Consider the following 27,364-nt stretch of genomic DNA (forward strand, 5'->3'; position numbering starts at 1 on the left):
CGACCGCACCACACAGCTTGGTGTCAATCCCACTCAATCCCACTGTCCACGTCACCAGCAAAGATGTTAAACAGCGCTGGTCCCAACACTGACCCCTGAGGAATGCCACTCATCACTGCTCTCTGCTTGGACATTGAGTCATTGACTGCAAGTCTCTGAGTGCGACCATCCAGCCAATTCTTTATCCACCAAGTGGTCCATCCATCAAATCCATGTCTCTCCAGTTTAGAGACAAGGATGTTGTGCAGGACAGTGTCAGATGCTTTGCACAAGTCCAGGTAGATGATGTCAGTTGCTCTTCCCTCATCCACTAAGTTTCATTATTATTTCATCTTTAAATTGCTTCTTCACTTTCACCTTCAGAAAATTCATTTAACAGGGAATATGGTGCACTATTCTATACTGATTTAAGTTATATGCAGGCTTTCATATCAGTGTTAAGGTGGATGCCTGTAGCTTATCTGGAACCAAGATAAAGAGTTCATAATTAAAAATAGAGAAGCTATTTTTAGTTCTTAAAGTATTTTTACATGTGCACACACACACATATAATTTTTATGTATATATAAGTTTCTACAACTCTATGTAATATGTTTTATAAGTTTTATACATTTGCTTCTTACTATTGTAAGAAGCTATTTTTCTGTTCTTCATTAAACAGGTCTAAGTTAAACTTTATCATCCAAAGCCTTCAAGTTGCATCAATATGAGTCTTTCAGTCTTTTCTGTTGTGTAGTTTGGCTTTTGAAACTGCATAATAGTTAAATATTTTCTTAAACCATATTCTCAGCCAGAAAACATTTAGGTATGTCTAAATCAAAATGGGATGCTATGATTAAACAAGCTCTTGTTTTATTTGGGGTGTGGTGCGGAAATCTGTCTGTTTTGTAAGGGGTCACCGACTGGGAAAGAGAGCTGTACAGGTCATTACATGGCCTGTACATTACATTTCAAACTAACTTCCTATAAAGAGAAAGAGGGTGAACAGAAATACCTTGGAAGTTTTACCAGAGCGTTTTCACAGCATTATATTAAACATGTTCTGTATTTCCTCTTAGTCTATCTATAACTGTTGTATAAATTAATCCAGTATACTGCCAACCAACTGGTTCTGTCTGTGAAAAGTGATTCATTTTGTGTTTGTTGCTCATGATAGAGCAAGGAAGAAATCCCAGTCATTAGTTATTTTATTAAACAGTGAAGTGCAAGATCTAATATGGAGAATTGATGGCATATGCTAAAATAGAAAAAGGTTTGGGTGATTGTAATTTCAGTTCTATCGAGCATTTAAGAAAGAATAGTTTGGTACTTCTAATCAAACAATAACTATTTAATTTAAACATTTCTTTTTAAAATCCACACTGAAGTGCATTGTGCTAATGGATGCCTTCAAAATATTTACACTTCCAATTTTTAATCTGGTACCTTCTTTGTTAATATTGCTTTACTAAACTTAACTTGTGGTCATTTGAAAAACAATGCTGGTTTCCTTTTTGTCTGCTGCCCTGCTTCACAAATTGATAATGTACCTGTTGTAGGGTTTTATGGTTTGCATGAATCGGATCTGGACAAAGTCTTTCAGCTGCCTACAACAACCTTCATAGGAGGAAATGAGAACAGTCTTTCTTTACGAGAGATCATCAAACGGCTGGAGGTCAGTGGGACATTTTTTGATTTGGAATTTTTTCCATCCAAACAGAAGTGAACTTTTTCCCGTTATCAGGCACAAAAAACTTATTGTTTTCAATTATTAATAGAGCATGTAAAGAGTTCAAATGGCATTAAAAAATAACCCTTGTGCTGTTTCTAGAGATGGCAGCACCATTAGTTTCATTGCCTTGATATCTGAAACATGCAGATTAAGGATGAGCATAAAAGAGGTGAATATGGTAGAATACTAATTCAGGCCCTAGTTCTGTGAAGAGCTGATGTTGTTTAAAAGGAGTAGAGCCTTTAGAACTTGTCTTTTAAGTGTCCTACCACAGATAAAACACTTTGCATACAGTACTTGGGAAGTGCAGGGGCTGCTCTCAGAGCCCCAGCTTTAGTGAGACTTTTACCTGAGTGAAAATATGAGAGTTGGGTACCAAATTCATGAAAGCCCAGCTGTAGCTTGTAGATAGTGATGGCCCTTGTTTTCCATCCTCAATCCTTTTTCTAGAGTTTCATTGTCTGACAGGTGATATGGTTGTACCCTGTGAAATCATCAAAGCGAAAATAATTTAAAGCGAAAATAATTTAAAGCAATAAATTTAATTAGAGGGGAACTCCAAATACCAAAATGGCAAGTTCGAATGGTAGTGAATTTGTAAACTACTGAGTTAGTAAGTATTGGATATTCCTGATTGTGCTTTTTCCAGGATTTTTGGAATGCTAAAGTTGTAGAGATTTCTGTTGCGTGGTAATGAAATCCATTGGAGTAAAAAGGGGTAGGGGTGAGGAAATATTTTAAAGGGTGAAATAGAGAACTGAGTTACAAGAATGTAAAAATAAAATAATTACTGAGCATATAGGAGTTCCTGGCTTTGACTTGTTGCAAGTATGAGAGAATGTGTTGACTTGCATGTTTGACTATTACATTGGCTTAGCTGAAGCATGGTAAATTGTTAAGCCACAAGATGTTGTGCATTTGAGCTCTTTATTTGCTTTTTGGTTTTTGCACTTCTAGCATGTCTGTGCAGCAATTTTCAAGAGATAATGCTTAAAATTGTGATGTGCAAATAAAGGGACAAAATCAATAGCAAAATCTAAAAGCCTCAAGGAACTGATTTGTGTTAAAGAGAAATAACTCTTTGGTTTTCCTATTCTCTCCAGAGCTTTGGATTTTTTTTAATTGAAGTCAACATTAAATTCCTTTTAGGAGGCAGTAGAGAGCACACGCTATGTATTCAGAGTGGTGTTGTCTCAAACTCACAATAGGTCTTACTTCTGTTGACTGGTATTTTGGACACATTTTTCTGGTGAAATATTCTTTTTAAGGTAGGAAAAAGAAAATTTTAAAAATGCGACAAAAAGATAAAATTTCTGAAGTGTCTTTACATTTTTTCCTTGTCCTTTCTGTTCTCAGCTGCTTGAATTATTTTTCAGATTTCCAGCCTTCTGAGACTTGACAGTTATCAGATAATTTGCATGAGGCTCCATAGCTGTCTTTTCATCATCTCTGTTGCTTGATTTCAGATGACATTTAAAAAAGACAGGGCAAATTTTGATAAATTACTTGAAATCTTTGCTGGTGCACCTAAAGAAAAGAGTCTATTATGCCTGTAAGCGAGATAGGTGAAATAAGCCAGTCAGTTTAAGACAGGTTTATTGGCCTACTTTGAATGTATTACCAAATGAGAATCTTCCAGATTCAAAATTTTGAAATGTTACTTTGTAGAGAAAGCTTTCTGGCACAAACCTAGATTCAGTAAAATGATTTATTCACTTATAGGATTACTGTGGGGAAGATAAGTGGAAGAGGAAGAAGACAAGATAGCTTTCAGAAGAGTAACATATACAGAAAACACAATTTAAAAGATGTATTTGTTTCTTCATGGCCCATTAACTCCTAAAGCTTCTGTGTTGGTGTTTTCACATCCTAGAATACCTACTGCCAACACATTGGCTTGGAGTTTATGTTCATCAATGATGTGGAGCAGTGCCAGTGGATCCGGCAGAAGTTTGAGACGCCAGGAGTTATGAAGTTTACTAATGAGGAAAAAAGGACTTTGTTGGCAAGGCTGGTGCGCTCAATGAGGTACGCTGGGGTGGTGCTGGGAAGCTGATCTGTGACTGCTGGGTGTAAGCTGGTGTGGGAAGCTGGTGCAGACTGTAAATTGCTGAGGTGGAGGTGAAGAGTCTTAAGTGAAATCTGGAGTACAGGTGGGTGTAGTTAACCTGGCTGTGACATCAAAGGAAAGCCCTGTGAGGTATGTCGGGGTCTGTGTAGTGACTTTTAGTATTCTATTTTCTGTAGAGGCAGGTTGTGTTCTGTAACACTTTGTGCAGCCTTAGTGGCATATCTGGCAATGTTTTCACTGGCTTGCAGAGATAAACTGGGAAAAAATTGTTTCAACAGATTAGTAATATGCACCTGTGTTAAAGATTCATAACCCGTTTCAGAAAATAGGTGCCAGAACAATGTTGGATACTGATCTTCTGCTATATTCTATCTACTGTGCATCTTTCTAGTAGCACATGATCAAAGGAAAGCATCCTAACAGTCAGCTTAAGGAGAATTTTTAGATGTGTGGTATGTTGACATGAGCGTTGACTTGCTGGGATGCTAACAGTCTCTTTGGAAAGCTGTGCCAAGATGGGACTGGATTTGAGAGGCGTAATGTGATTTAAAGTCCTGTTTTTGCCCTTTTCCTTTTGACGTATGCCAAGATGTGCTGTAGTGTTGCATGACCTGGCAGCAGGAGTTTTGGTCTTTGCAATATGTGAAAGCATGTTTGGAAACAGCTTGTTGATAGCTCCCATTGGGACTATCTGTATGGAAATATGTGATCCCAGAGACTGAATTACCCTCTCACCCCTAAAACAAGACTGTCTTCTCAGGCGTAAGATTTATTTCGGTTCTTACAATCTGAAACAGTTTGCATATTCTTTGATAAACATGAGTTAGAGACTTATAAAGACATATTTTTTGGTTAAGCTTCCGTGTTCAAAGACTTAAATGAAGTGCTTATTGGAGATGTTGGAAGATATTTTTGCCAAGTCTTTTGTCGATATCATAGCAAGATTGTTTGTCTGGTTAAAAGTTTAATTTAAACAGAAATAAAAAAAAAGTCACTTAATGGTCAAGTGAATATTGCACTTGAGTAAGTTTTTTTAACAAGCCCTCAGTATGAACCATCTCCATTTATCTTGAGACAAGAATTTGTGCTTTTATTCCTGCCTGTCTAAGCTGTGGAAACATCTGGGGTTTCTAGTAGCATGAAGGAGCTGAACATTCATCTTCTGCCAAAGTAATTGTCTTCTGAAAATGGAAGAAGAAAGTTTTACATAAATTTCTACCTAGCTATCTCTAGCGTATGACTTTTTTTTTTGTCTGAAAATGATAAAGAAAAAAATCTGCTTTTGTGGAAAACTGGTCATCCTCTTGAGATTTGGACTATATAAAGCAGATGGTCATCATTTTGCTCAAGAATACCATTTTCAAAAATGATCATTCCAAGTACTGCATATTTCAGGTACTTGAAACTGTATTTTAAAGTAGGATTTTTCATCCTTTGTGGTCTTCACTGATAGGTTATTGAACAGAGGGTCATTTTAAACTCTTCCTCATGTTAAATACTCACTGTGTATATGTTTGAGCTACTTTGTGTACACATTAGTAAACATGTTAGACCCTGATTGTGTAGTCTGATCTGGGCATCTTCTTAAGCCTGTGCAGGGGCAAGCATTTCTAGATTATACCTTCTGAGAGCAACCATCTTTCCTAAGACTTGCTCCTCACTGGGTACTGAATACATGCAGTGACAGTGGATGAGTTGCCAGCCTTTGTGAACTCACAGTGGCATATATGGGACTTGAAAGATGTGACTCTGAAATATTGTAGTTTTGCACACTTAGTGGCAGTTTGCCTCAAGTAATGAACTTTCTGCTTGTCCAATACTGGCTTAACTTGCAGCTGTAAAGAGGAGGAAGACAGCATGTACACCACTTTGATTTGTCCTGTAGGACTTGCTGTTCGTATGGGGCCCCACTTTCAGTTTATATAAATTGGCATAGCCCCGCAGACTTCCCCGAGGAATTCTGGCAGCGTAGTTTAGCTCAGGGTCTGGCTTGTTGCTTAGATGACTGAATTGTGAGGGTATTGATGGGCGAGCTAACAAGAGTCTTTTGGCAACTCGTCATTTCACTGCTTTTAGGACTTCAATCGAAAGAGGTAAATGTCAGCATCCTAAGTGAGGAATAAGCTGAGTATTAATGGATTATGGCAGTGTTGTGAGTCGAGGCATTGCACAGATGATGTAACCAATACAGTTATTTTCATGAAGATGTATTTTCCTTGCCGGTTGTATCTCCAAGCTTTCCAACATGTAATCCTTTCAATGTTTGTTAAAAGGTACTTTTTAACCACTCACATTGCCGCTGGCCCAAATGCATTAAAGAATGAAAGAACATAGAGCTATCAAGGATTGAAATCTTTATCCCACTGAAGCTAAGGCAGAGCTACCAGTGCCCTAGTTCTTGGCACATTACCAACCGTTATATCACACAGTCTGAGGAGCCTTGCTGTTGAATAGGACCTATGAAATAGGCGTGTTTTCTACTGTGGTTTTCTACAAGTATTTTATCATTACTTTCAGAAGATACAGGTTCTCTGTTATGTTTTCTTCAATCCATAGAAGAGACTTTGCTGTCACTCTGCCTTCCCAGTGGTCAGTATACATTTTGTGTACGTGGAAAGGAGCAGAGTTTAACTTGGGAAGTGAATTTTGTCTGAGGTGAAGACTCTTCTTCTTCCTGTCTGAATTGTTTCAAACTCCTGGTAAATACTTTTCAGATGGAGGAGAAAGATGACTTAATTGTCTCCTATGTCTGTCTCCCTACATGTGACTTACCTCTGGAGGCCTACAAACATGTCTTCACAGATGTTTTATAACGGTGTAATGTAATTTTATTTGCTAAAAGATGTTTGACAATAAGTATTTGCTACATCATCTTAATACAAGCACCCTCTCTTGGTTTTTTGGGTTTCTTTTTGTCACAGATTTGAAGACTTCCTTGCTCGCAAGTGGTCTTCGGAAAAGAGATTTGGTTTGGAAGGATGTGAAGTAATGATTCCTGCACTTAAGACAATAATTGATAAATCCAGTGAAATGGGAATTGAATATGTTATAATGGGGATGCCTCACAGGTAATGTCAGTGGAAAACCCCCCACAAATGGGTTTATTGTCTTAAGACAAGTTTTGGGTTCTAGAATTTAGTTAACGAAGTTGGTATTAGGGAAGCTAGGGTAGCAAGAGTCAGTCATAGTGAGTAATGGGAACACAGGACTGTAGCAAATACCTGTCGGTGAGAGGCTACAGGTTTCACGGGTCAATGCTAGTGAAACTCACTTCAGTGTACTTTGAAGCTGCAAGCAAATGTGGCAGCAGCCATCGTATCTATCCCATTGCATAGAGTCTAGAACTGAGAAAGCTTGGCAAGCTAGTATCAAACTTGCTTTTGCAGTCTGCCTTAATGAATTAATTATTAATGTCATTATACTAAGACTGATAGATAGCTACAAAAGTCATTGTGCATACTTGGATAACTGGGTGTTATAAAACATCTGTGGGAATGCGTTGGAGGAGCTTTGCAATGGGAATGAGAAGGGTAGAATGAAGGGTTTCAGGTTCAAAAGTTTGAAGTAAACCTCTTACGTGCAGATTTCTGACAGAGTGGCATGTTGATTTTACAAGTTTTATGCTGTTAACGCTGTTACTACCATTTTTGACACATAACTGTGGAATTTTTTTAGAGGTAGGCTGAATGTATTGGCTAATGTAATCCGAAAAGAACTGGAGCAGATCTTCTGTCAGTTTGATCCCAAACTTGAAGCAGCTGATGAGGTAAGACGCTTATTCAACAGGTCTGTGTGGAGAGGTCAACGTTCAAGGTAGTTTTTGGTAATTTTGGTCATGCTTATTATGAAAATAGCATTATCAGCTGCTAAAATGCAGTGTTGTCTTTTCTGGTTTGAGGAATATGATTTGGTGAAATTTCTTAACAAATTCAAAGACTGTACCATGCCTCTAACATACAGAAGGTATCTCATGAATGATTGTAGATAAGTAAGCTCAGGGTCATTTGACTGAGTTCATAATCCCTCATAAACATCTTCGTTTTATATAAATAAAATAGCTATCAATATTCTGTAAATATTCATCCATTATTTGATAGTGACACTAAAATAATAAAATAAGAACAGTGTTCCAATTTGAAATTATGGTGTCATACCCATAGTGCATACTGATGTACTAGATGCATTTTTTAGATTGAAGCACAAATTTTAAGTGTAGTCAATCGGGTGCAGCTGATATGAATGACATTACTGAATCGTGACTACATCTTGCATGTTAGGGATCTGGAGATGTAAAATATCATCTGGGAATGTACCATGAGAGGATCAACCGAGCAACAAACAAGAAAATTACTCTGTCCCTGATGGCTAACCCTTCTCACTTGGAAGCAGTTGATCCCGTTGTGCAAGGAAAAACAAAAGCTGAACAGTTTTATCGAGGGGATACAGCAGGGAAAAAGGTAAAGATTATTTAATATCTTAACTCTTACTGCTAGTTTTTCATATTATTTTTAATAAAAATAGTTTACCAGCAGTTTTGTATCACAGAGTCTTCCTTTCTTCCTCCTTCACAAAAGGGATATATCACCTGTTGAACTAGATAAGGTACCTCAAAGGTAACTTCAGGAAGTAGGCTTAAAACTTTTTCATTTGTGAACTGAGCAGAGACAGCAGAATGCTGAGAAGTCTATGGTTTATTATAAAAATACAGTTCTATTTTATAAGTACTGCAGAAATATAGAGCAAAGAAATCCTGCTGAGAAGCTTAAATTGCAGTTCTGCTTTCTAACACATGTGGATATGTGTGTATAATCCTCCCTCTTAGGTTATGTCCATATTATTACATGGGGATGCTGCCTTTGCAGGACAAGGAGTGGTTTATGAGACGTTTCATCTTAGTGACCTGCCATCCTATACCACGAATGGTACTATTCATGTTGTGGTCAACAACCAGGTAACAGAGTGTTTTCCAATCGATTTGTCTGCTGAGTAGTTGCTAGTTTATTTTTTTTTATTCTTGTTTGTTATTATGTGGGTGCATTGACTGCTTTGTTTATTAGAATGGTTAGGATGTTCCTGAAAATGATCATAGTATCTAGCAATGCTGAGTGGATAATATTTTATCACCTACATTTATTTCGTTCAATTTGTAACACTTAATTGGATTAGGTTTGCTTTGTTTTATTTTTAAGGGAACAAAAAGAAGCTAGCTAGCCAAAATTAAAAGATGATACTACTGCTGCATAAATGACTATTAAATGGAAACCTCAAGCCTTCAAAACAATGAGATGCCCAAATCAGATTAATGGAAGTTTCTGGAATTTTTAGATTGGCTTCACCACAGACCCCCGTATGGCCCGTTCATCTCCATATCCTACTGATGTTGCTCGTGTGGTCAATGCTCCCATTTTTCATGTGAACGCTGATGACCCTGAAGCAGTGATGTATGTGTGCAGTGTAGCTGCAGAATGGCGAAACACATTCAATAAAGATGTGGTGGTTGACTTGGTAAGTCTTGATTTTCTTAATTTTTCGTTCTGTGTATTATGTACTACTCTTATTTTTCTGTGGCTTAGAAGATCCAGTCAAGAAACATATTTTGATTTTAATGGTCTTTAGTTTCTTCATTAAAAAAACCTTAACAGATTACACCTAACAGATTACAAGACTCCATCAATGCTTTTATACCATAAACGTCCTAAAAAATCTCTGAAAAATTATGCAATTGAAAGATTTCATTTTACATTTTTTGTTACCAACAGAAACAGTCTTTCTCTCTTTGTAGGTTTGTTACCGTAGGAGAGGGCACAATGAAATGGATGAACCGATGTTCACCCAGCCTTTAATGTACAAGCAGATTCATAAGCAGGTGCCAGTGCTGAAGAAGTATGCTGACAAACTGATTGCAGATGGGACTGTAACACTGCAGGAGTTTGAGGTACATGTCAACAGGGTTAAAGGGAACTTAAGAAGCTGTCAGTAGGAAGACACAACTGTCACTGTATGCTGTCTGCTTAAAAACTTTCCTTTCATTACTGTGATAAGTCTTCACCCTTTGGCACTTTCTGATTCAATTTGGTTTGGGTTTTCATGTAAAATAGTGTTGTAACAAAAGGACTGAAAGTGCTGTCAAGTAATTAATGCATGTTGCACAGAAAAGAATTTGCTTCAATTCTGAGATTTGTAAAAGGTGATCAGATGTGAATGTTGAAGATGGAGGCATTTGTCAGCTGTTCTTCATCTCTAGACTCTTGATTCAGCAGTAAGACAGTATTTTAATGCTCATAGGTATAACTGTAGCTTCATATTGATAACCTTGGCAGGCGTGTATCTAGCAGTAATGCAATAAAATCAATTTAACCTTTTTATTTTCTTACAATAAATCAGCTAAGTTCAGGGATCATTTGAAATATTCCAGAAAGATGAAGCGTAGCATCTGGTGCCTGCATTAAGCTGGTTAGGTCTTTATCTTAATCTTTTTGAAAGGTAGCATGCAGATGCAAAAAAGGACCTTCTGAGAAAGTGTGGCTAACTGTGTAGTGACACAATATTGCAGATCAACAACAAAGCAGTTTGTGTGGGTGCATTCTGTTATCCGCTAGAACAATCACAGCTCATGCGGTGCGAGCTCTCCTGAATTGTTGTAACAGCGTGCCAGTAGTGGCATGGACTTTGGTGAGTGGATCCTGGATGGATATTTTGCTGTACAGACTGAGCTCAGCACTGCTGTTAATTACTTACTATTTAAGATTAGTTAACTCAATAATTTGAGTGTGGTTTTGGATTGAAACATAGATATTGTAGAGGCATTCTGCCTCCACAGAATATGGCTCTGTATCTGTTGCCATTAACGGGTGTGGCCAGCAGATTCTTAGCTAGGCTCTCCAAGCCAGACTAGTTTCCTAGGAGATTCTTTTCTAGTCTTTAGTGGCTTCTGTAGCCGGAAGTATGAGAGGTGAATAATGCTGATATTAGACATATGACTGTAAGCTGTATTTGGTACTTCAGAACTGTCTCATTCTAGAGTACTGCTTGCAACTTCAGTTCTTGGTACTCTCCTCTGTAACACCTGTCCAATAAACTAAATAAATTATTTAGTTTATGTGGGTAAGTATGTTTCTAGAATGCAATTTGATCCTAGATAAAATGAAATTGGTTTTTTGCATAATTGTAACTAAATGTTCTTCAGAAGTTAAATAAGTGTTTTTATCATACTGAACGATAGGTGTCATCTGTAAGATACAAGGCTGTTACTTTTATCTGTTTCAAACAGAAAGTTTTTGTTCTACAGGAGGAAATTGCAAAGTACGATAGGATATGTGAAGAAGCATATACTAGATCTAAGGATAATAAGATTCTACATATCAAGCACTGGCTTGATTCACCTTGGCCTGGTAAGAAGTGTCCCTTCACTTATCCTAGTGTTAATACTACTGTGCTTTTATTTTGAGCCCATATTCTAGGACTCAAATGGTTTTTATCAGACAGTGTTCCTTTCAAATAAAATGTGACCTTTGCCCCTGTTAATAGTAAATAAAACATTCTACCAGAACAACTTGAAAGAGATGATTTTCTTAAAAAGCATGCAAAGGTGTGACTTCGAAAAAGATATCTTTTCAGTTTAGCAGAGAAGTATTTTGCCTGTAGTGTTAACTGTCTATGCCTTCAGGCACAGAGTATGTCTCATGCTCCTTTTGGGTTTTTTTAGGGATTGAGGTGCCAAATGCCTTTTATTGACTGTCTCTGCCCACATAGTTGGACTTCACAGGGAATGAAAGCAGAAACAAAACAGATCATTGTGTGTCTGTAAGATCAAGTTCCGTTGTCATACAGACAATCAAAATGATTGTGTCTCCCAGTGAAAGGTGAAGAACTAGATTTAGGCTGCTGTGTAGAATGTCTTTTAAGAGTTGTGAGTTTTAAAATAAATTGTAGATAGTGTAGACATCTCTTAACCAGTCCTTGAACATCTCACCAAATCTTTTACTTCCAGGATTCTTTAACATGGATGGAGAACCCAAGAGCATGTCTTGTCCTCCGACTGGCGTTTCAGAAGACCTGCTGACTCACATTGGCAATGTAGCTAGTTCAGTGCCAGTCAAAGACTTCAAAATACATGCAGGTCAGCTGGAGTCTTTGTTTCTCCTAGTGGCTACCTTTCTTGCTCAGATTTTATGTTTCTGCACACAAGTTGCTGTTGGGCCATTTCTCAAAGAGGAAAATGCTTGTGACTTTTATTTTAACTCTTCCACCCAATGGGCAAGGAGAATGTGACAGTTAAGGTCCTGCTGCTTGTTCTCAGCATAATGTTCTTTCAGTATCACGCCACTTCTGTTCCCTACCTCATTAAAATAGATTTTCCTCTGAGGGAGGTAAAAGTCTCTTTTTAATGTTAAGTTAATAGCTCCTTTCATTCTTCAAGTCCCTGTGGAAAATGCTTCCTCTGTGCAGCACATCTGTGGGACTTACGAGGAAGCGAGACACCCATCTCAGGAAGCACTATTTAATGTTTGGGTTTTTTAATGCCAAAACCAGTGGTAACTTGAGGTCCGTTTAAAACACTTTTCCTGTAGTTAGATAACTTTCTACACAGGAATATAACTTGGCCTTTTCAGACCTGGCAACACTGCTGATATACTTAGGAGCCTAATTTTAGTACAGCTGAATGGACTCTATGTGGGCAAATTCAGATAGTTTCTCTTTCAGTTTACCATTTAGCGTTGATGATAGTACAAATCTAGCATTTTCTCAAACAGTCTTAACTTTTGGTCTGAAGAGATTCAGTTCTGAATTTGGCATCTATTCCAGTTAGAAGTTAAATGTGCTGGTCTCCCTGGGGAGCCCTGACACTGTGTCAAAGTCCTGAGTTAATTCTTTTGCTCCCTGGTCAGGTTGAAGTCTAGCAGCTCTACAGGGAGCAGTAACATGTTAATTCCATGGGGGAATGTGGAGACACTTTGTTTAGGGATCTTTTTTCTTCTGTTGGCTTGTAGGGAATGTACTTAAGATCAGGAGAAAGAGGGGTTTTTTTCTGTGTAAAATCTCTAGCTAATCTATCTTCTCCAGAGTCATCCATCAGGGAATAAAGTGTGTCTGCTGTGTTATATGTGTTTGTGTTCCTTTGGGACAATTAAACGCTGTTACAGGTAATGATGATAGGGTATTCCCAGTTATCAATTGCAAGCTTGTTGAGCAGATACAGTTAATTGATGAACTTTAAAACTCTTCTACACATTTGTGCACTTTGTTGTGACACTGATACATTTGAAATAATAGTCAGCCAATAAAATTTCATATTAGACTTTAATTAAAAAGGTAAGATAGTCTCTCTTTAGTGACTTGATTAACCATTGACACTATGTAATACTTGCCAGTATATAAGATAAATTTATGGTTCAAAGCAAACTTTGGTCTGGTAGATTCTTTTATGCAGTTTAAAAGACCATGACAGAGAAAATTTTGGGAGAATTAGAAGGGGAAGAGCACCTTTGTCCTTCCACCAGAACAAAACAGCTTAATATCTTGCAGTCTTTCAGCAAACAATTGGAAGATTATTTCAGATTATCAAATGTTTAGTATATTCTAAAGAGAAAATTTTCAAGATTTTTTTTTTTTCTTAAAATGCAACAATTTTGATGAGACAATAGTTTTATGTGGAAAGCAAACAGGGCAATTTTTTTTTTCAATGGGGAAAGTAGCAAAGGGAAATATGAGAAAATAACAAGAGCTTACTAAAAGCATCAGTGCAGATGTGAAAATAAGATGGTGTCAAGTGACACTGAATACACTAGCCTTATAACCTGAAAGCTGGAAGCACCTGTGTGCATCTTTGAAGCTTTATTCCCTTTAAAAGTCACAGTATGTGATTTGTGTTTTGGCTTACCAAGTTATAAAATCTTCACTGTAAAAAAACAGCTATTGGTACTAACTGAAAATCCATTGGCAGCTGCTACAATTTCCTATTTATATCATATTCATATTATTGATTAAACCAGCCTGTTTCATTTCTAACATCTCCAGAAGTCCAATAAGACAAATGCCAAGAAAAAATAAGAGAGAGAAGAAAAAAACATGAACCCAATAGCTGATATTTTCAGTCTCTGATAAAACAGTACTTAGAGATATGAAAATAAATCCTTAGGAGGAACTATTTCACCATGAGGCTTTTTAATTGTCCTCAGTAGTTTGACACAGCTGATCTTATTTTCTTCTTCTAAAACAAGGTATGAACATCATGCATAATGCAAGTTATTTTACTTTGCTAGCAGTTCAGTTCTAGAAGAACAATTTGTAGACCCTATTAGGATCTGTGTTTAACTTAGCCAGTGGGGAAGGAGAGTGATGAATGTAATGTGAATATAAAATACCTCTGAAATAGGTCCATTGATTTCTGATCTTTATTCCAATGTAGGACTGTCTCGGATTTTGAGAGCCCGCTTGGAAATGACCAAGAACAGGGTTGTTGACTGGGCCTTAGCAGAATACATGGCTTTTGGCTCTTTTCTGAAAGAAGGAATCCATGTCCGACTAAGTGGACAGGATGTGGAGAGGGGTACGTTTAGGTGAGTACTGAGATAACTGTTAAATGCTGTCCCATACTTAAAGAAACATCTTGGCATTTTTTAAACAATATGGTCTTCTGTGGGGAAGGGGAAGCTGAGGCTATTCAGCATCAATCTGAATATTATAGATTCTGGCAGTCAAGAATAATCAAATCTCCTGTATCTCTGTAAACAACATTTTAAAGAATTGTATTTAAGGCAAAATAAATGTTCTTAGATACTTTCTTCCTTCTCTTGATGAAAAGCAGAAATTTTTTTTTTCTGCTTTTTAACTAAAAATTCAGCTGCAATCTATCTGATTGCTGAGAAGTAAAAGAAGGGTATTTGTTGCTGCAGATTCTGAAGTCTTAAATACCATTCCAGTGGTGGCTGCTTGGAACTTGGGTATCCTGTGCCCAAACGTGTTGCCAGTTGACAAGGCTTTTTTAAGTGAAATAAGGTTCATTGTACCAAGACTTTTAACGACTATGGAGCATGAATGAACGCTGAATCTGATCACTTGGTAAAATATATACAGTTCTGCTGCCTTACCTGATTCTCTGTGGAGTAAAATGTTAGTGATGTATTTAATTGAAGCCTTTGATGCAAAGCCCATTGCTGGGGGTGAATGAACTAGCAGCTGCACAGTGCTTCATTGTGAACGCTTGCAGAAAAGAGAGAGAAATCTTGGTGCCTGTCTTCTCTGATACAGTGCTCTGTTTCTGTGCTGAGCTTCATTTGGTATCCAGTCTTTTGGGCTTTCTTCTTTTTGCTCCCATTCTAATGGCGGTTTAATAAAATCCTTTAAACAAGACCTGAAAACAAAACTGAAAATTGGGAGATTTCCTCTCCAATTTCTCATCCTCCTTGATTTCAGTACCATGGTCTTGTAAAGTGGTGACCATCTCCAGGGAGAGGAACACACGTGCTCATTGTTTAGCAACCTACCCACCTGTTTCAGGTGAGTGCTTAGTCATGTCTAGCACATGCTTATAGACTTCTGTTGAGAATACTGATTCTCTGTTTTCCCAGTTCTCTCACTGGTGGAAGAGGATTTTCCACAAGTATTGTCCAGATTTTCTTTATGTTTAAGATAAAAATAATTGTTTTGCTCACAGTAATACAGGGAAAAAATAAAGAATGTGTTCAAATAAAAAGCTATTTAGACTGACAAAGACTAGCTAAGGATTCCTGTGCCATCTGGATTTTATTATTCAGCCTTTTAGAAAAGGAGTAAAAAGGTGTTCAAACAAATTCTTATGAAGTTTAGAACTGAAGCTGGTACTGCAGATGTTTGATTTATAGTAACCTGGTTCTGCTTTACCGCTGAGTTTTGAGTTTTCCTGGTGGGTAGTGGAATGTACAAAATACTAGCCTATGGTGTGATTATGAATTCTTGTTATGGATGTGATGGGGCAGTTGGACAATAAAGGGTGAGATTAAGAAAAAAGCCTTGGACCTGAGGAAGTCAGAGAATACTCAACTACTTTGTTAAACAGAAGAGAATGCTGTAGAAATGTATAAGACAGCCTATTATTCTGTATTCAGGCTTATTTCATCAGAGGAATGGGTAAAAAAGTTAATGTACTACAAGCACATCTAAGAGATACTGCAGTTTTCAGTAAAGCTGCTCTTTTTTAGCTGTGGTTGAGTTTGTCACTTATAATTAAGGTGAGCAAATTCCCTAACAGCTGAAGACATTTGCAAATGCTGGTGCATTTTTATTGGAAAAAACACATTGCAAACACATGGAAAGTATATGTCATGGTATCCTCTCTCTGTACTGAGAAGACCCTCCTTCACTGCCAAAAATCTTTGAAGTGCATAATGTCTCAAATCTCTGGGACTAATTGAAGAGGGAGTGTCAGCTAGAATTTGGGAAGAATTGAAGATAGTTCGTGGCCATCATGAAGACAGCATGATGGGAGTGCTTTCACTGTTTTGGAGCTTCTGAGGTGCTGTCTAGAAAATAGCCCTTTCTGTCAGTATTCAGTGTGACAGCTTGCTTTCTTCCCATTTCAGTACTCAACATTACAAATAGACAGAAGCTAGATAAAGTTGCAGCTAGGAGGACTGGGTACCTTCTCATGTTGGAGACACACTGTGGAGAAGGGAAGGAGGAGAGAGACTTGATTCTGTACTGGTTTGATGTCAGTAAACCTGACAACCGCACAACAGCAATATCTGACTTCTATGTCTGTGTATTTCTGGCTGTCCATCTATGCTCACTATAATCACCTTTTGCTGGGGAAACACAAAACTTTGTGCTAAAGAAGCTTATCACCTAGCTATGCCTTCTATCTTTGGCTGAATGACAAAAAGAAAATGGCACTAGCAAAAATTATTTCTGCCTAACAGCTGTCTGGTGTGTGTACTTTCCCCTTTCTATCTACTTCCCTCCCTATGCTGTTCTTCAAAGATTCTGTCTTTTCCTGGCTTTATATTGTTGACTTCTAAATAAATTTCAGAGCCCTCTTGCTGGCATTCATTATAGCAAAGGGAAGTACAAAAAGATTCAGTCTTCAGTTCAGTGTTGGCAGCTATACAGCACACAGTAGTTGTTACCAGTATAATAACTGTCCTTATGTTAGCAGTTGTAAAGCTGGACATATTGGTGTGATTCACTCAGTTAGTCTGCTCAGAGAGTTAATGGATTACAGTAATTACTTCAGTCATCTATGTTTTGGTATTGTTCCTGGGTGCCCCATTCTAATGCTGATTAATGGTGTCCTAGAGAACTGTAAATGGTGCATGTGAGTGGAAATAGCAGAAAAGAGGATACAACTGCTTCAAGTCTTGTGCTGAGATTAGATTAGATTAAATTTTTGCATAAAAGACAAGAGTTAGTTTAAGGAAAAGATTAATAGAATTTGCCAGGGAGTCAGTGTGAAATGTTTTTAATAATTTTCTTCTTCTGTTGTTTGTTTTGGGTTTTTTTTTACTTTAATTGGTCTGTTTTATAGCAACAACCTCCCCACCCATTCCCTTCTCCCCAGTTCTTCTAGTGTTGAGGTATTTTTGGTTTTCACGAGTGCTTGAGAACAAGCCTGGATAGTCAGTGAAAGTCCTTACGGTGAAGCAATTGTATTTAGACATGTGATTCTTTTGCTAGGTTTCAACCAAACCAGGGTGTGGTGTAAAGCAAAGATAACTGTGTTGCTTGCATGCTTTCTGGAACATGGCTTTGATGGTTTATCTTTGAAAACAGCCCTTTTAAAGCCCAAAGTTATTCTTAGCTAATTTCTTGTAACAACTGTTTGCAGCCATCGTCATCATGTGCTTCATGATCAAGAAGTTGACAAGAGAACCTGTGTTCCCATGAATCACCTCTGGGAGCAGCAGGCCCCCTATACTGTCTGCAACAGCTCCCTTTCCGAATATGGTGTCTTAGGTATGTCTCGGGGTAACTATCTGACAGATCTGCTTTTGTTTTAAGAGGTCTCAAACAAAATGTAGGAAATGATGAGTGCTAATTAAGAGGATTTTTTTTTCAGATTTTGCTTTAATGGGGGTTAAGCCTTCTGGCTACAAAGTTTTACTTTGTTACTTGAGTTTGCCAAGCCTCGAAACAAACAAAAAAAAGTCTCCTCCTGCTAGTGGCATTTAATGATAAACAAACTCTGTATTTTTACGTTGTCATATTCATAACAGTTTTGTATCAGGTGGGAGCCAGGAATTGCAGAACAGGGAACTAAAATCCAATCAAAATGCCTAAACTGATTCTCCCTGACCCCCTGAAAAAAAGTAGCTCTATCAAGAGATTCAATAAATTTACCCTGTTCATTGTGAGATTTGTCCCTTATTGATTCTTTACCTTGAAGGGTTTTTAAGAAATCATGGTAGTATAAACTTTAAGCCAAACTCCTGTTTTTTTTTTTTCCTACAGTGTGCTATCATGGGTCTCGGTTTTAATGTATTTAGTTTTAAAATTTTAGAATAAATTAAAAATTAAAGGGGAAAACTCTGAGTCTGTGTTTGTGTGGTTTTTGTTTCTTTTTTTTTTTTTTTTTAAATTTTTGAATGTGTTGCCTGTGGTATCAGGCATATTAATTTGCAGGTTTCAGTGTGCTTGCAGCGCAAAACTTTCTGCACTCTTCAAATGGTACACCTGCTTGTTTAGACTGCTTAGAACCTGCTTGTACTTCGACATAATAAACTGGGAGACTTAAGCAGCTTTTGGTGGAAAAGTCACAGAATATGCTGGCATTGGCGTCATTAGTATTTCACAGGAAATTACATAGTAATGACAGAAGATGAATTTCAGAGAATAATGTAGCTATATAAGAAGCAGAGCTCAGCAAGAAAGAGAAAGTGGAGAAAAGCTGTAAAACAGTTATATGTGAAATGGATATCAAAGCTCTCCCTCTCAGGTTCTGGCATCTCTTAAACAAGCATCCCCACATTTTACAATTTTGGGCTTCAGTTGAAAGTATCCATCTGTTGTGGTTGTTCTTGGCCATGTTGGAACATGCACCTAATGCTTTCTCAAAAGCGGAGAAACTGTCAAATGTGAAAGTGACAAACTTCTGGGTATGGTTGAAATGTGGTTTTGTTCCAAAAATTACACGTTAATAGGTTTAGGAAGCCTAGTGTTAATAGGGTGTGAAGGGCAATTCTTATTGCCACAATTCTGTTCTTCAAAAAATTAACCAAATGGACTCTCTTTCTCTTTCCTGATCTCATCCTGCTCACTATTGCTCTTCTACCTCCCCTGGCAACAGAAATGTGAAAGTTGATTTAAAAACTTTCATTGAATACAAGCAATAGGGCAAAATACAGATTTGTTCATATGCTGAAAATGAGTGTAATTTCTGTGCAATTCTGCTTCAGCAGATGGGATGACAGGTTCTTCAAAACTAGTAATATTGATGTTTTTAATTATTAAGAACTTTAAATCTCTTATGACTGAGATCTTTTCTAACAGTAAATTAGATTAAATTGATAGAAATAGTTGATAAGTGGTGATTTTTTTTTTAACTATTTTTTTTTTTACTACAAATGCCATGTTTCTGTGGTGAAGTGATTTTATAATTAAGTTTCCTCTCCTGTGGTAGCTTTTACATATCAACCTTTTCCAACATGTTTACTCTTGTGTATTGTATCCATAGAGAGGCAGCATTGGGATATGCAGCAGTGTGTGAATGTGTCTCTTCTAGTTAAGCATCTCAGTCAAAGAGGAGCTATTAGAATTGCTACCTGTTTGGCTGGTAGCATCACCGGGTCTCTTTTTTAGTACATGGAAGAATAAGTGAATGCTTGCAGTTCAAGGAGCTGATTCTTCAGGAGCAGCAAAAATCCCCAACACTTTATTTTCTCTAACTGCTATTTCTATTATATAAACCTGTTAAGTGAACAGTTTGGGATTAGTGCCCTAAAGTATTTGGTGGCGGGGTGGGAGGGTTGTGAGATGATATAAAGGGGGGGTGGGGAACCAAGTGTTAAGAATTTAATTTATGACTGTGTTAACATGCAGTAACTCAGAAGCATTTTGGGAATTCCCTTCGTTTTGTTGAATTAGACCTAAGTAAACATGGATTGAATAACCCAGCATGATAAAACTACAGATTATTTCCTTGGCAGGCACATAAGCCAAGAGCTGGCATCTGTTCAGAGCTATGAGCTTTGCAGCAAGTTACTGTTGAGCTGGTTGAGAACACCTGGGGTGTAACTGCTCTTTTAAAATGATACTCTGACAAGACTGATTTCACTCAGAAATAAAACAAAAGCAGTCTTAACTTGTAGTTCAAACAATTGCTTATGTTTTGTATACAGGAAGCTGTGGAGTGTGGGTACTGGGGCATTAAATCAGGGTATTTAACAACCTCTGATAATTTTGTTTTACATCCTATGTCTACTATTTTTAGCTATATCCAGATTATTACAATTTAGTTGTGCATCCACTCGTCTAGCTGTAAATTTTCCCTTTTACTGAAACTGAATGTCTGGGAGTATAAGTGATAGATGTGTGAAGTCATTTAACCAAAAAAGTTTGAGTTTATTTGCTGATTGATCTAGAGGAGAAAAGCAGAAGTAACTTACAAGCACTCCGTGCTACCTCTTCACCATTCTTTAAATACTTGAAAGTATCTCCTGTCTTTCTTTACTGCCTTCAGAATGACTTGTGTGGTGATGATTCTCCATCCAGGAGATGTGATTCTCTCTGTCAGGTTCAGTACTGGCTTTGAGAGGTCTTGGGCTGTAGCATCCTGTACTGGGAACTTCAGGGAACATCCAGGCAAGATAGACTTGGAACTAGTGCGTAGTTCAGCCAATTCCTGAACCATGAGACCTAGAGTACAGCTTTTTCAAGGGGGAGGGTCGTGTTTTAAAGCAAAAGATGAAGGGAAGAGGACAGGTACTGATTTAAACTTGTTTTTGCAATACACTCCTAGGATGAAATATGTAGTATTACTACTCATTCAGACCAACATATTTTTAAGGTTAGGAGTAGCAAATACAATCACCTGTCAGAAACTGTGCTAAGAAATAGGATAGACTGCTGTAGTAACCAAGGACCAGGTTCTCAGTGGCGTCTGCGTGGAGCTTTAAGAAGGCATCAGTCTTTCTGTTTAATAGTCAGCCACCAGATGGGTATTAACTTCACTTCCTCTGGGCTGTGTTTGAGTTTGTGAAAGGATGCATGTCCCTCTGTTAGTCCCTATGCTTAGATTTTCTGTTAAACATAGCACAAATCTGTCTTTGTAACTCTCCTCATTCTGACATTAAATCCCTGCACTGATAAGCCCTCTATAACCATTAGTTAACATTCATGCCTTAAGTCATATTGAATTAAGCTATAGTCTTATTAATTGAAAAACTGCAGTTCTTATGACAATCGTGAAAAGTGCTGTGGGGAAAACCACAGCATAATATGCTGTGTAAGCTGCCATTTTGCTTGACAACACCTCTTTCTCTGCCACAGCGACAAAAAAACACTGAGAGCACAGCAGGAACTGGACTAATAGAAACAAGCATTTCTGCTATGCCTGTCATCTAGGGACCTTAATGAACTTCAGCAGTTAAAGCATTAGTTTTGCAACCTTAGTCAAGTGCTGTGTATTCGCCTTTCCTCTTTCCCCTCAGTTTGGAAGTTTACTGAACTGCTGCGCTGGGTCCTGGTCCCCTGTGCCCTGGTGTGCTCCGAGCCCTGAGTGGCTGCCTGGTGTTCAGGAGCTGGCTGGTGGCTCTCCGCCACCCTTTGGGTCTGCAGATTCTTTACCTGTCGTTCTTTGAAAGCTATGTCTTGTAGACTTGTTGTCTTGGCAGTGGATTTCCTCACAGCTTAAACCTGTTCTCTGTGTTTCTAGCTGTGTAAGAGTTAATCCTTTAAACTCATAATGTTTGCACAGCATTCTGAAGAAATGTTCAGTTCTTGTCTCTGCAAACACAAACAATAAAAGTTTGCAAGGTGTCTGCTGCAGTTTTTTTAACGCTTTACTCTGGTCTGAGGTTGAGCCCTCGTGAGAGGCCTGGGAAGGAGCCTGCTCTGCTGCAGTTCATGTCCCATCTCTAGAACTGTGGAGTCTTTCTAGCTTGGGTCACTGTCCTGACCTTGACTCATCTGGTGACCCAACAAATCCCTTTCAGGAGAAGCACCTCACCCTCTCCTGGGTTGTTCACCTTGCATCTGTCTAGATGTCTTTCCACCAATTTTATTTTTTTTTAAAATTTAACAGTTCAAATCTTGCTCTTTAAATGCCTTTTGTCCACATGCAGGTAAGGAGTAGTAATTCTTGACAGACTCCCTAGCAATTGCTATAATTGCTGGTGGAATAACTTTAATGTTAGGAACTCTCATTGTCGTTTGCCTGGTGGAAAAGGAGTTCTGGTATACCAAAGATGGGTATACCACAGACAGATGTTCCATGAAGTAGTAGTCTTGGCAGAATTAATTTCAAAATATTAATCAGAATGTATAGATTACATTTGGATATATTTTTCCAGATATTTTTATGGCTGTCAAAAAGTTTGCAAAAGGTATCTGTGTTAGGATCACACCTTTCAATGCAGCTTCACCTGGGACATTGTCACATTGTGGAGATTATTAGCATGAAGTGGGCAATCAGATAGGAAATGAGAAATGACACTTTTTTCCATGTGAATTCTAGGGGTGATTTTGGTATATGAAACAGAACTATGTGTGTGCTCTGACCATGTTTTAAATATGCGTAGAGCTCCATACTCTTTGAAAAGCACTATGTGATTATTGATAACTCCAAGTGGTCAAGACCTCAGTTTGTTCTTCTCTACAAGCTAGATTACCCCATCCTTACAGAGAGCAGCATATGCGCAAATAAGTCTTGAACATATTGCATATTTTCTCAACCATGTCACCCAATCAGTAGAAATGGTCTCTTAATGCTTGTGTAAAATTAGAATGGGAATCGAGCCTATCTAGGGAAATCTATTTTTCAGATACCTTTGGGAACACACACTGAAGGAGTTGTGTAATTTTTCCACTGTTTGCATTGTGTTAAAAACAATAGAATCACACAAATAAGGAGGACAGAGGTTTAAAATATGTTCTGAAAGAAAGGCCGTTCAGGCAGTCAGGCCAAAGGAATGGTCAGCAAAAGCTATCCTCTTTGGTAATGCACTGTCATGATGACTCACAGACAAAAGGCCCTCTGTCTAACTTACCAGTCTCCTTTTGGCCTCTAACTTACCAGTTGCCTTTTGGTGTGAACATGATTATCTGCTGGAGTTATGGATGGACTGTTCAGAGTTCAGCAGTCCAGAAGCCAAGTGACTCAAAGATTTCTTGCCTTGGAGGTGGTAAACAAAAAGCTGGGTTGGAATTACCAAGGAGTAGACTATGAAGACACACTATTAAAAAGTATGTAAAACTTTTCTCTGGGAATAAACAATTTCACTTGAAGCTCTTGCTTTTTCTCTCATGGGGTTAATTTGTCCTGCAGTTGTCCTTCTCCTAACCTTCCAGGAAAGGTTGTGTACTGACGTTGACTGAACAGCCTGTTCCTGTAGCAGAAGAAAGAAATCCTGTAGTTCCAATTTAGCTGTAGTCATCGAATTAAGCTAAAGCAATTTCAGTTTCATGCATAGATAACCTATGTCAAAACTTAATGTCAAGTGTTGGAAGGATGTTCTTTTGATACATGACTAATCTCACCAGTTTTGTTGAGAGTTTTCCTTGTGGAACTGGACAAGTTAGTTTCAACTTTCTGTTAATTAGTTCTCAATTTTATTTCCTGTTCATTAGTTCTCAATTTTATAAGGTGGAAATGCTTGTCCTTCACTGTCTTTTTTTCTTTTTCTTTTTTTTTTGTTTTCCAGTTTGACAGTAAAACTTTCAAGGAAGGAACTACTCGTGTATGTTTGTGGCACCTGGCACACAAAGACCTCAGTTTTAGCTTAGAGCTCTGAGTATCTCTCTGACACTGAACATAAAGTAAAAGTTTAACAAAACCAAAAAATGACAAAGAAGGTTTGAATAGGTTTGACTTGATCCTGAAATCTTTCTCCATAGCTACGTCATCTACCTAGCACTGATAACATTAAAGTAACTCGTATGCTATATGTACTGCATGCTGTTCTCTTCTATCTCATAACATATTAAATTTTTTTTAATGCCTGGAATGCCAGGCCATCTTAAGGTAATTTAGGTATTTTTCTATTATTGCTTATATATTTTTTTGGTATTATAATTCTTTCTGAAGTAATTCTCTTACCCATTGAATTCCACAAAGGGAGGCTCTCCTATAGGGACTGCAGCCTCTAGTCACCAGGGTATAAATCACAAGTGGTAAGTATATGAGACATGTCAGCTATCACTTGCTAGTGACTCCATAGCAGTAGCCTTCTGTGGGTGGAGAATGTCAAGATGGTAATCTCATCTCTTCCAGGAAGCCTGAGTTTTTTGAAGTTCCTGAAACTTTTCTAATTAAAAGAGTTGTATAGTGGGTTTGATCAGAGTCAGAAACCATGGTTCCAATGACTTTGGCTTTTGTCATGGCTTTGCGACAGTTTACTGTAGTTTACTAATTGCCAGTGGTCACAAAGCAGTATTGGATTTTGCTGATACACAATATTTAGGAGGCATACTAGGTACCTGACTTACGGTTGTATTTGGGCTCATAGCCACCTTTGGGTCTAGGAAATATTATCCACAACATGAGGTTTTACAGATGGATATTTTTATCCTGTACTCCTGAGAATGTCTGCAAGTTAAAAAAGGAGGAGGAACCCAAATAAATGCATAGTATCTAGATAGGTGTACCATCCTCTCAGATATGAAGGGATTTCTCTCTGCATCCCAAATGCCAGTCTTAGATGCATTTCTGTCTTAATTAAATGTATGCTACTCTTCTGACTGTTTGGAGGTGGGGGGAGGCTGGGGGCCAGTGGGACAAATTAAGCAGTATGGATATTTTGTTACCAGAAACTTCATTTTTTGCCTAAGCTGGTTTTGCTCTCAAGCCTATATTGTAGAACAGCATTTGAGTGGCTACCATGTCACAGTAAGGAAAACAGGCAAAAATGGAAATTAGAGTGACTTCTACATAACAAGAACATGAAGCTGAGTTCAGTGTAAATCAATGGTAGAGGGATGGGACTCTCTGCAACTTAGTTACACGTGCAGATCTTAAGAAGCTGGAAAGAGATAAGAAATCCATATCAGTCTGTTAGCTCACTCTGAAGTTTTTAGTCTTGCAATTACGCAGGAAAGAGTTGCAACTCATTATCGTAGTTTTTTTAATAAAATTTGTTGTTGTGCTGGGGTAACTGTCAATGAGAGTCTTCCCATGTTGCAATTCTGTGTTTGAAAGCAGATCTTTGTGTTCTGTTCAGAACTTTGAAAATTCGACATAAAACATTTATCCATCAAATGTTTATTCTCTATGTGTATTGAATCAGTTTTCCCTCAGTCAGAACCTCTAAATCCAGAGCAGTGCTACATAGCACTGTTTTTTACTGAGAGCTTTAAATTTTTGGTTTAAATCATTCCATACTATAGGTGTAGAATATGAGTAGAGGTATTTACTCAACACTCCAGGCTCAGCAATATCGAAGTGTCAAAGAAAAATATGAGCAGAGATCAAATATATATTTTTATATTATTAGATACATTTAGGTGTTCACTATAGAATGTGGTGTAGAAAAATACTTTAAATTTAAGTGTGGTCATTGAACTGAGACAGATACATTGCATATAGCTAGGTTTTCATGTTCTGACTTGACACAAAATTCTGCATTTTTTTTTTTTTAAAGCTACACAGCAGAGGCCATGTAGCACATGCAAACACCCCTGTAGTTTTCTGTCTTTTGCCTTTGCAGAGCTACTAGAAATCAATTACCTAGCTTACACTGCAGTAGCAGTTTAGGTTTCTTTTCTCTCTTTGCCAATCATCTCCCCAGGTCCTGTTGAAGAGCTGGGACTTTATCATACTGCAGCAGGGCTCTGCAACAATTTGTTTCTGCCTTTAAGAGCTATTCATGGAGCCTGTCAAGAGCCTTCAGTTATGTTTGGGCCTTGACAAGTTTTAAGAGCAGACAACAAGCTGCCTGGCTTGCTCAGTGCACAACACCTGAGCTGCTGTCAGCTGGGCTGCTGCAGGGCATTTGTCCTGCTGTGTTAACCTTCCATGGCTGAGTAAGTGGGAATGTGTGGCCCTTCTGCTCTGTATGGAGTTGATGGATTTCCAGTTCAAACAGCAGAAGTTTAGGGAAATTTCTGCATTTACCTGCTACTTTAAACCACATGAAATCTTTGATGCAGAGTGGAGAGAGAGAAGGTTATGTCCTTCTGTTTTCATTAGCTGAAGTAGTGATGTCCTTCCCATGAAGAGCACTTCTGGTCTCTCCTCTGCCTCTGAGGCAGACCCCTAAAGGGTCCTTAACCCTGTTAAAGAAAGTCCCAGATGTCTCCCATGCACGTACTATGTTCAAGTTTTTTTGAAGATCCAAAGACTACGATCCTGCCTATAGACTGAAGGTTGATGTCACCAATAATTTTGTTCAGCGTGTGCGTATGAGAGGGGGAAGAAAATAAAGAGAATGTTGTGCAGGGCTGTACAACTAATAAAATTAACAAGTAGCTGCTTGAACTAGTAAGGGGCTGTAAGTGGATTTTTACAGGAAAAGATGGTGCCTACTTTAGTGAGCTCTCGAAAATGTCACACGAAAGTCTGAGCTGAGGGTGGGGTTTTAGTTGTTCATTTAAAAACTCCTATGATATTTAAATGTTTGAGAAAAAGTTTGAAGGATTGGAGTCAGGATTGGGAAAATGTTATTTGCTAATATTTCTGATGGAAATGGTACTACTGAAAACTGCATAATTTATAACAGGGCTACAAGAATCTAGTTCAGGCTCGAATTTTGGTTTTTTTTTTTTTTTTTTTTTTAATGAGAAATTAACAGAATTCTCAGCAAGTCTGTTTCTTTGCTAATTCTGTTTGTTTGGTTCTCAGGTTTTGAACTTGGCTTCGCTATGGCAAGTCCCAATGCCCTGGTGTGCTGGGAGGCCCAGTTTGGTGACTTCCACAACACAGCGCAGTGTATCATAGACCAGTTCATCAGCTCTGGCCAGGCTAAGTGGGTTCGTCACAATGGGATCGTCCTGCTCTTGCCACATGGAATGGAAGGAATGGTGAGGGCCACTGGCTGATGCATGCAGGAGGGAAATGCTGGCTACTGTGACTTCTGCTGCTGTAAGAGCAAAAGGTGTCTTGGAGATCCAATGGTGATACAAAGCCAGGGGGAGGAAGGCACTGTCTAGCATGTTGGACTGCTTCAGTGCTACAGAAAAGAATGTGGATAGATTGATTGGTGAGAACCAAAAAATCCTGATAAATATTTCTGGATTCTTAGTGTTCAGTAAGAAAGAGATCATTAGGGTCTAGCAGTACTTGCTTGGTTTTATTTTGCACGAAGAATGTCTCTGTAAACTCTGCACTAAATTCTCTTGCAATGAAATGATATGAAACAACTTTAAAACATCTTCAAAAATCATTGACATTTGGTAACTTTGATATAATAAGAAATCTCCCTCTTTCTGAAAAGGAAAATGTTTGCACTAGCTCTTTT

General features: G+C 38.0%; 1 protein-coding gene across 3 annotated transcripts in view; it reads left to right on the forward strand.

The window, feature by feature from the left end:
* The window catches only part of OGDHL (oxoglutarate dehydrogenase L), a 55,663-nt gene that overhangs the window by 16,864 nt on the left and 11,435 nt on the right, over nt 1-27,364 (forward strand). For all 3 annotated transcript variants that reach the window (XM_074874470.1, XM_074874468.1, XM_074874471.1), the window contains exons 5-17: nt 1,539-1,654; nt 3,585-3,739; nt 6,704-6,850; nt 7,458-7,548; nt 8,060-8,239; nt 8,605-8,733; nt 9,108-9,287; nt 9,565-9,717; nt 11,071-11,173; nt 11,773-11,901; nt 14,191-14,341; nt 17,584-17,711; nt 26,749-26,927. In XM_074874470.1, the coding sequence (XP_074730571.1) occupies nt 1,539-1,654; nt 3,585-3,739; nt 6,704-6,850; nt 7,458-7,548; nt 8,060-8,239; nt 8,605-8,733; nt 9,108-9,287; nt 9,565-9,717; nt 11,071-11,173; nt 11,773-11,901; nt 14,191-14,341; nt 17,584-17,711; nt 26,749-26,927 (1,841 nt within the window). The remainder of the gene's footprint in view (nt 1-1,538; nt 1,655-3,584; nt 3,740-6,703; nt 6,851-7,457; nt 7,549-8,059; nt 8,240-8,604; nt 8,734-9,107; nt 9,288-9,564; nt 9,718-11,070; nt 11,174-11,772; nt 11,902-14,190; nt 14,342-17,583; nt 17,712-26,748; nt 26,928-27,364) is intronic.

Source organism: Strix uralensis, chromosome 7 (genome assembly GCF_047716275.1).
Source record: "Strix uralensis isolate ZFMK-TIS-50842 chromosome 7, bStrUra1, whole genome shotgun sequence".
In the NCBI taxonomy this organism is placed as follows: domain Eukaryota; kingdom Metazoa; phylum Chordata; class Aves; order Strigiformes; family Strigidae; genus Strix; species Strix uralensis.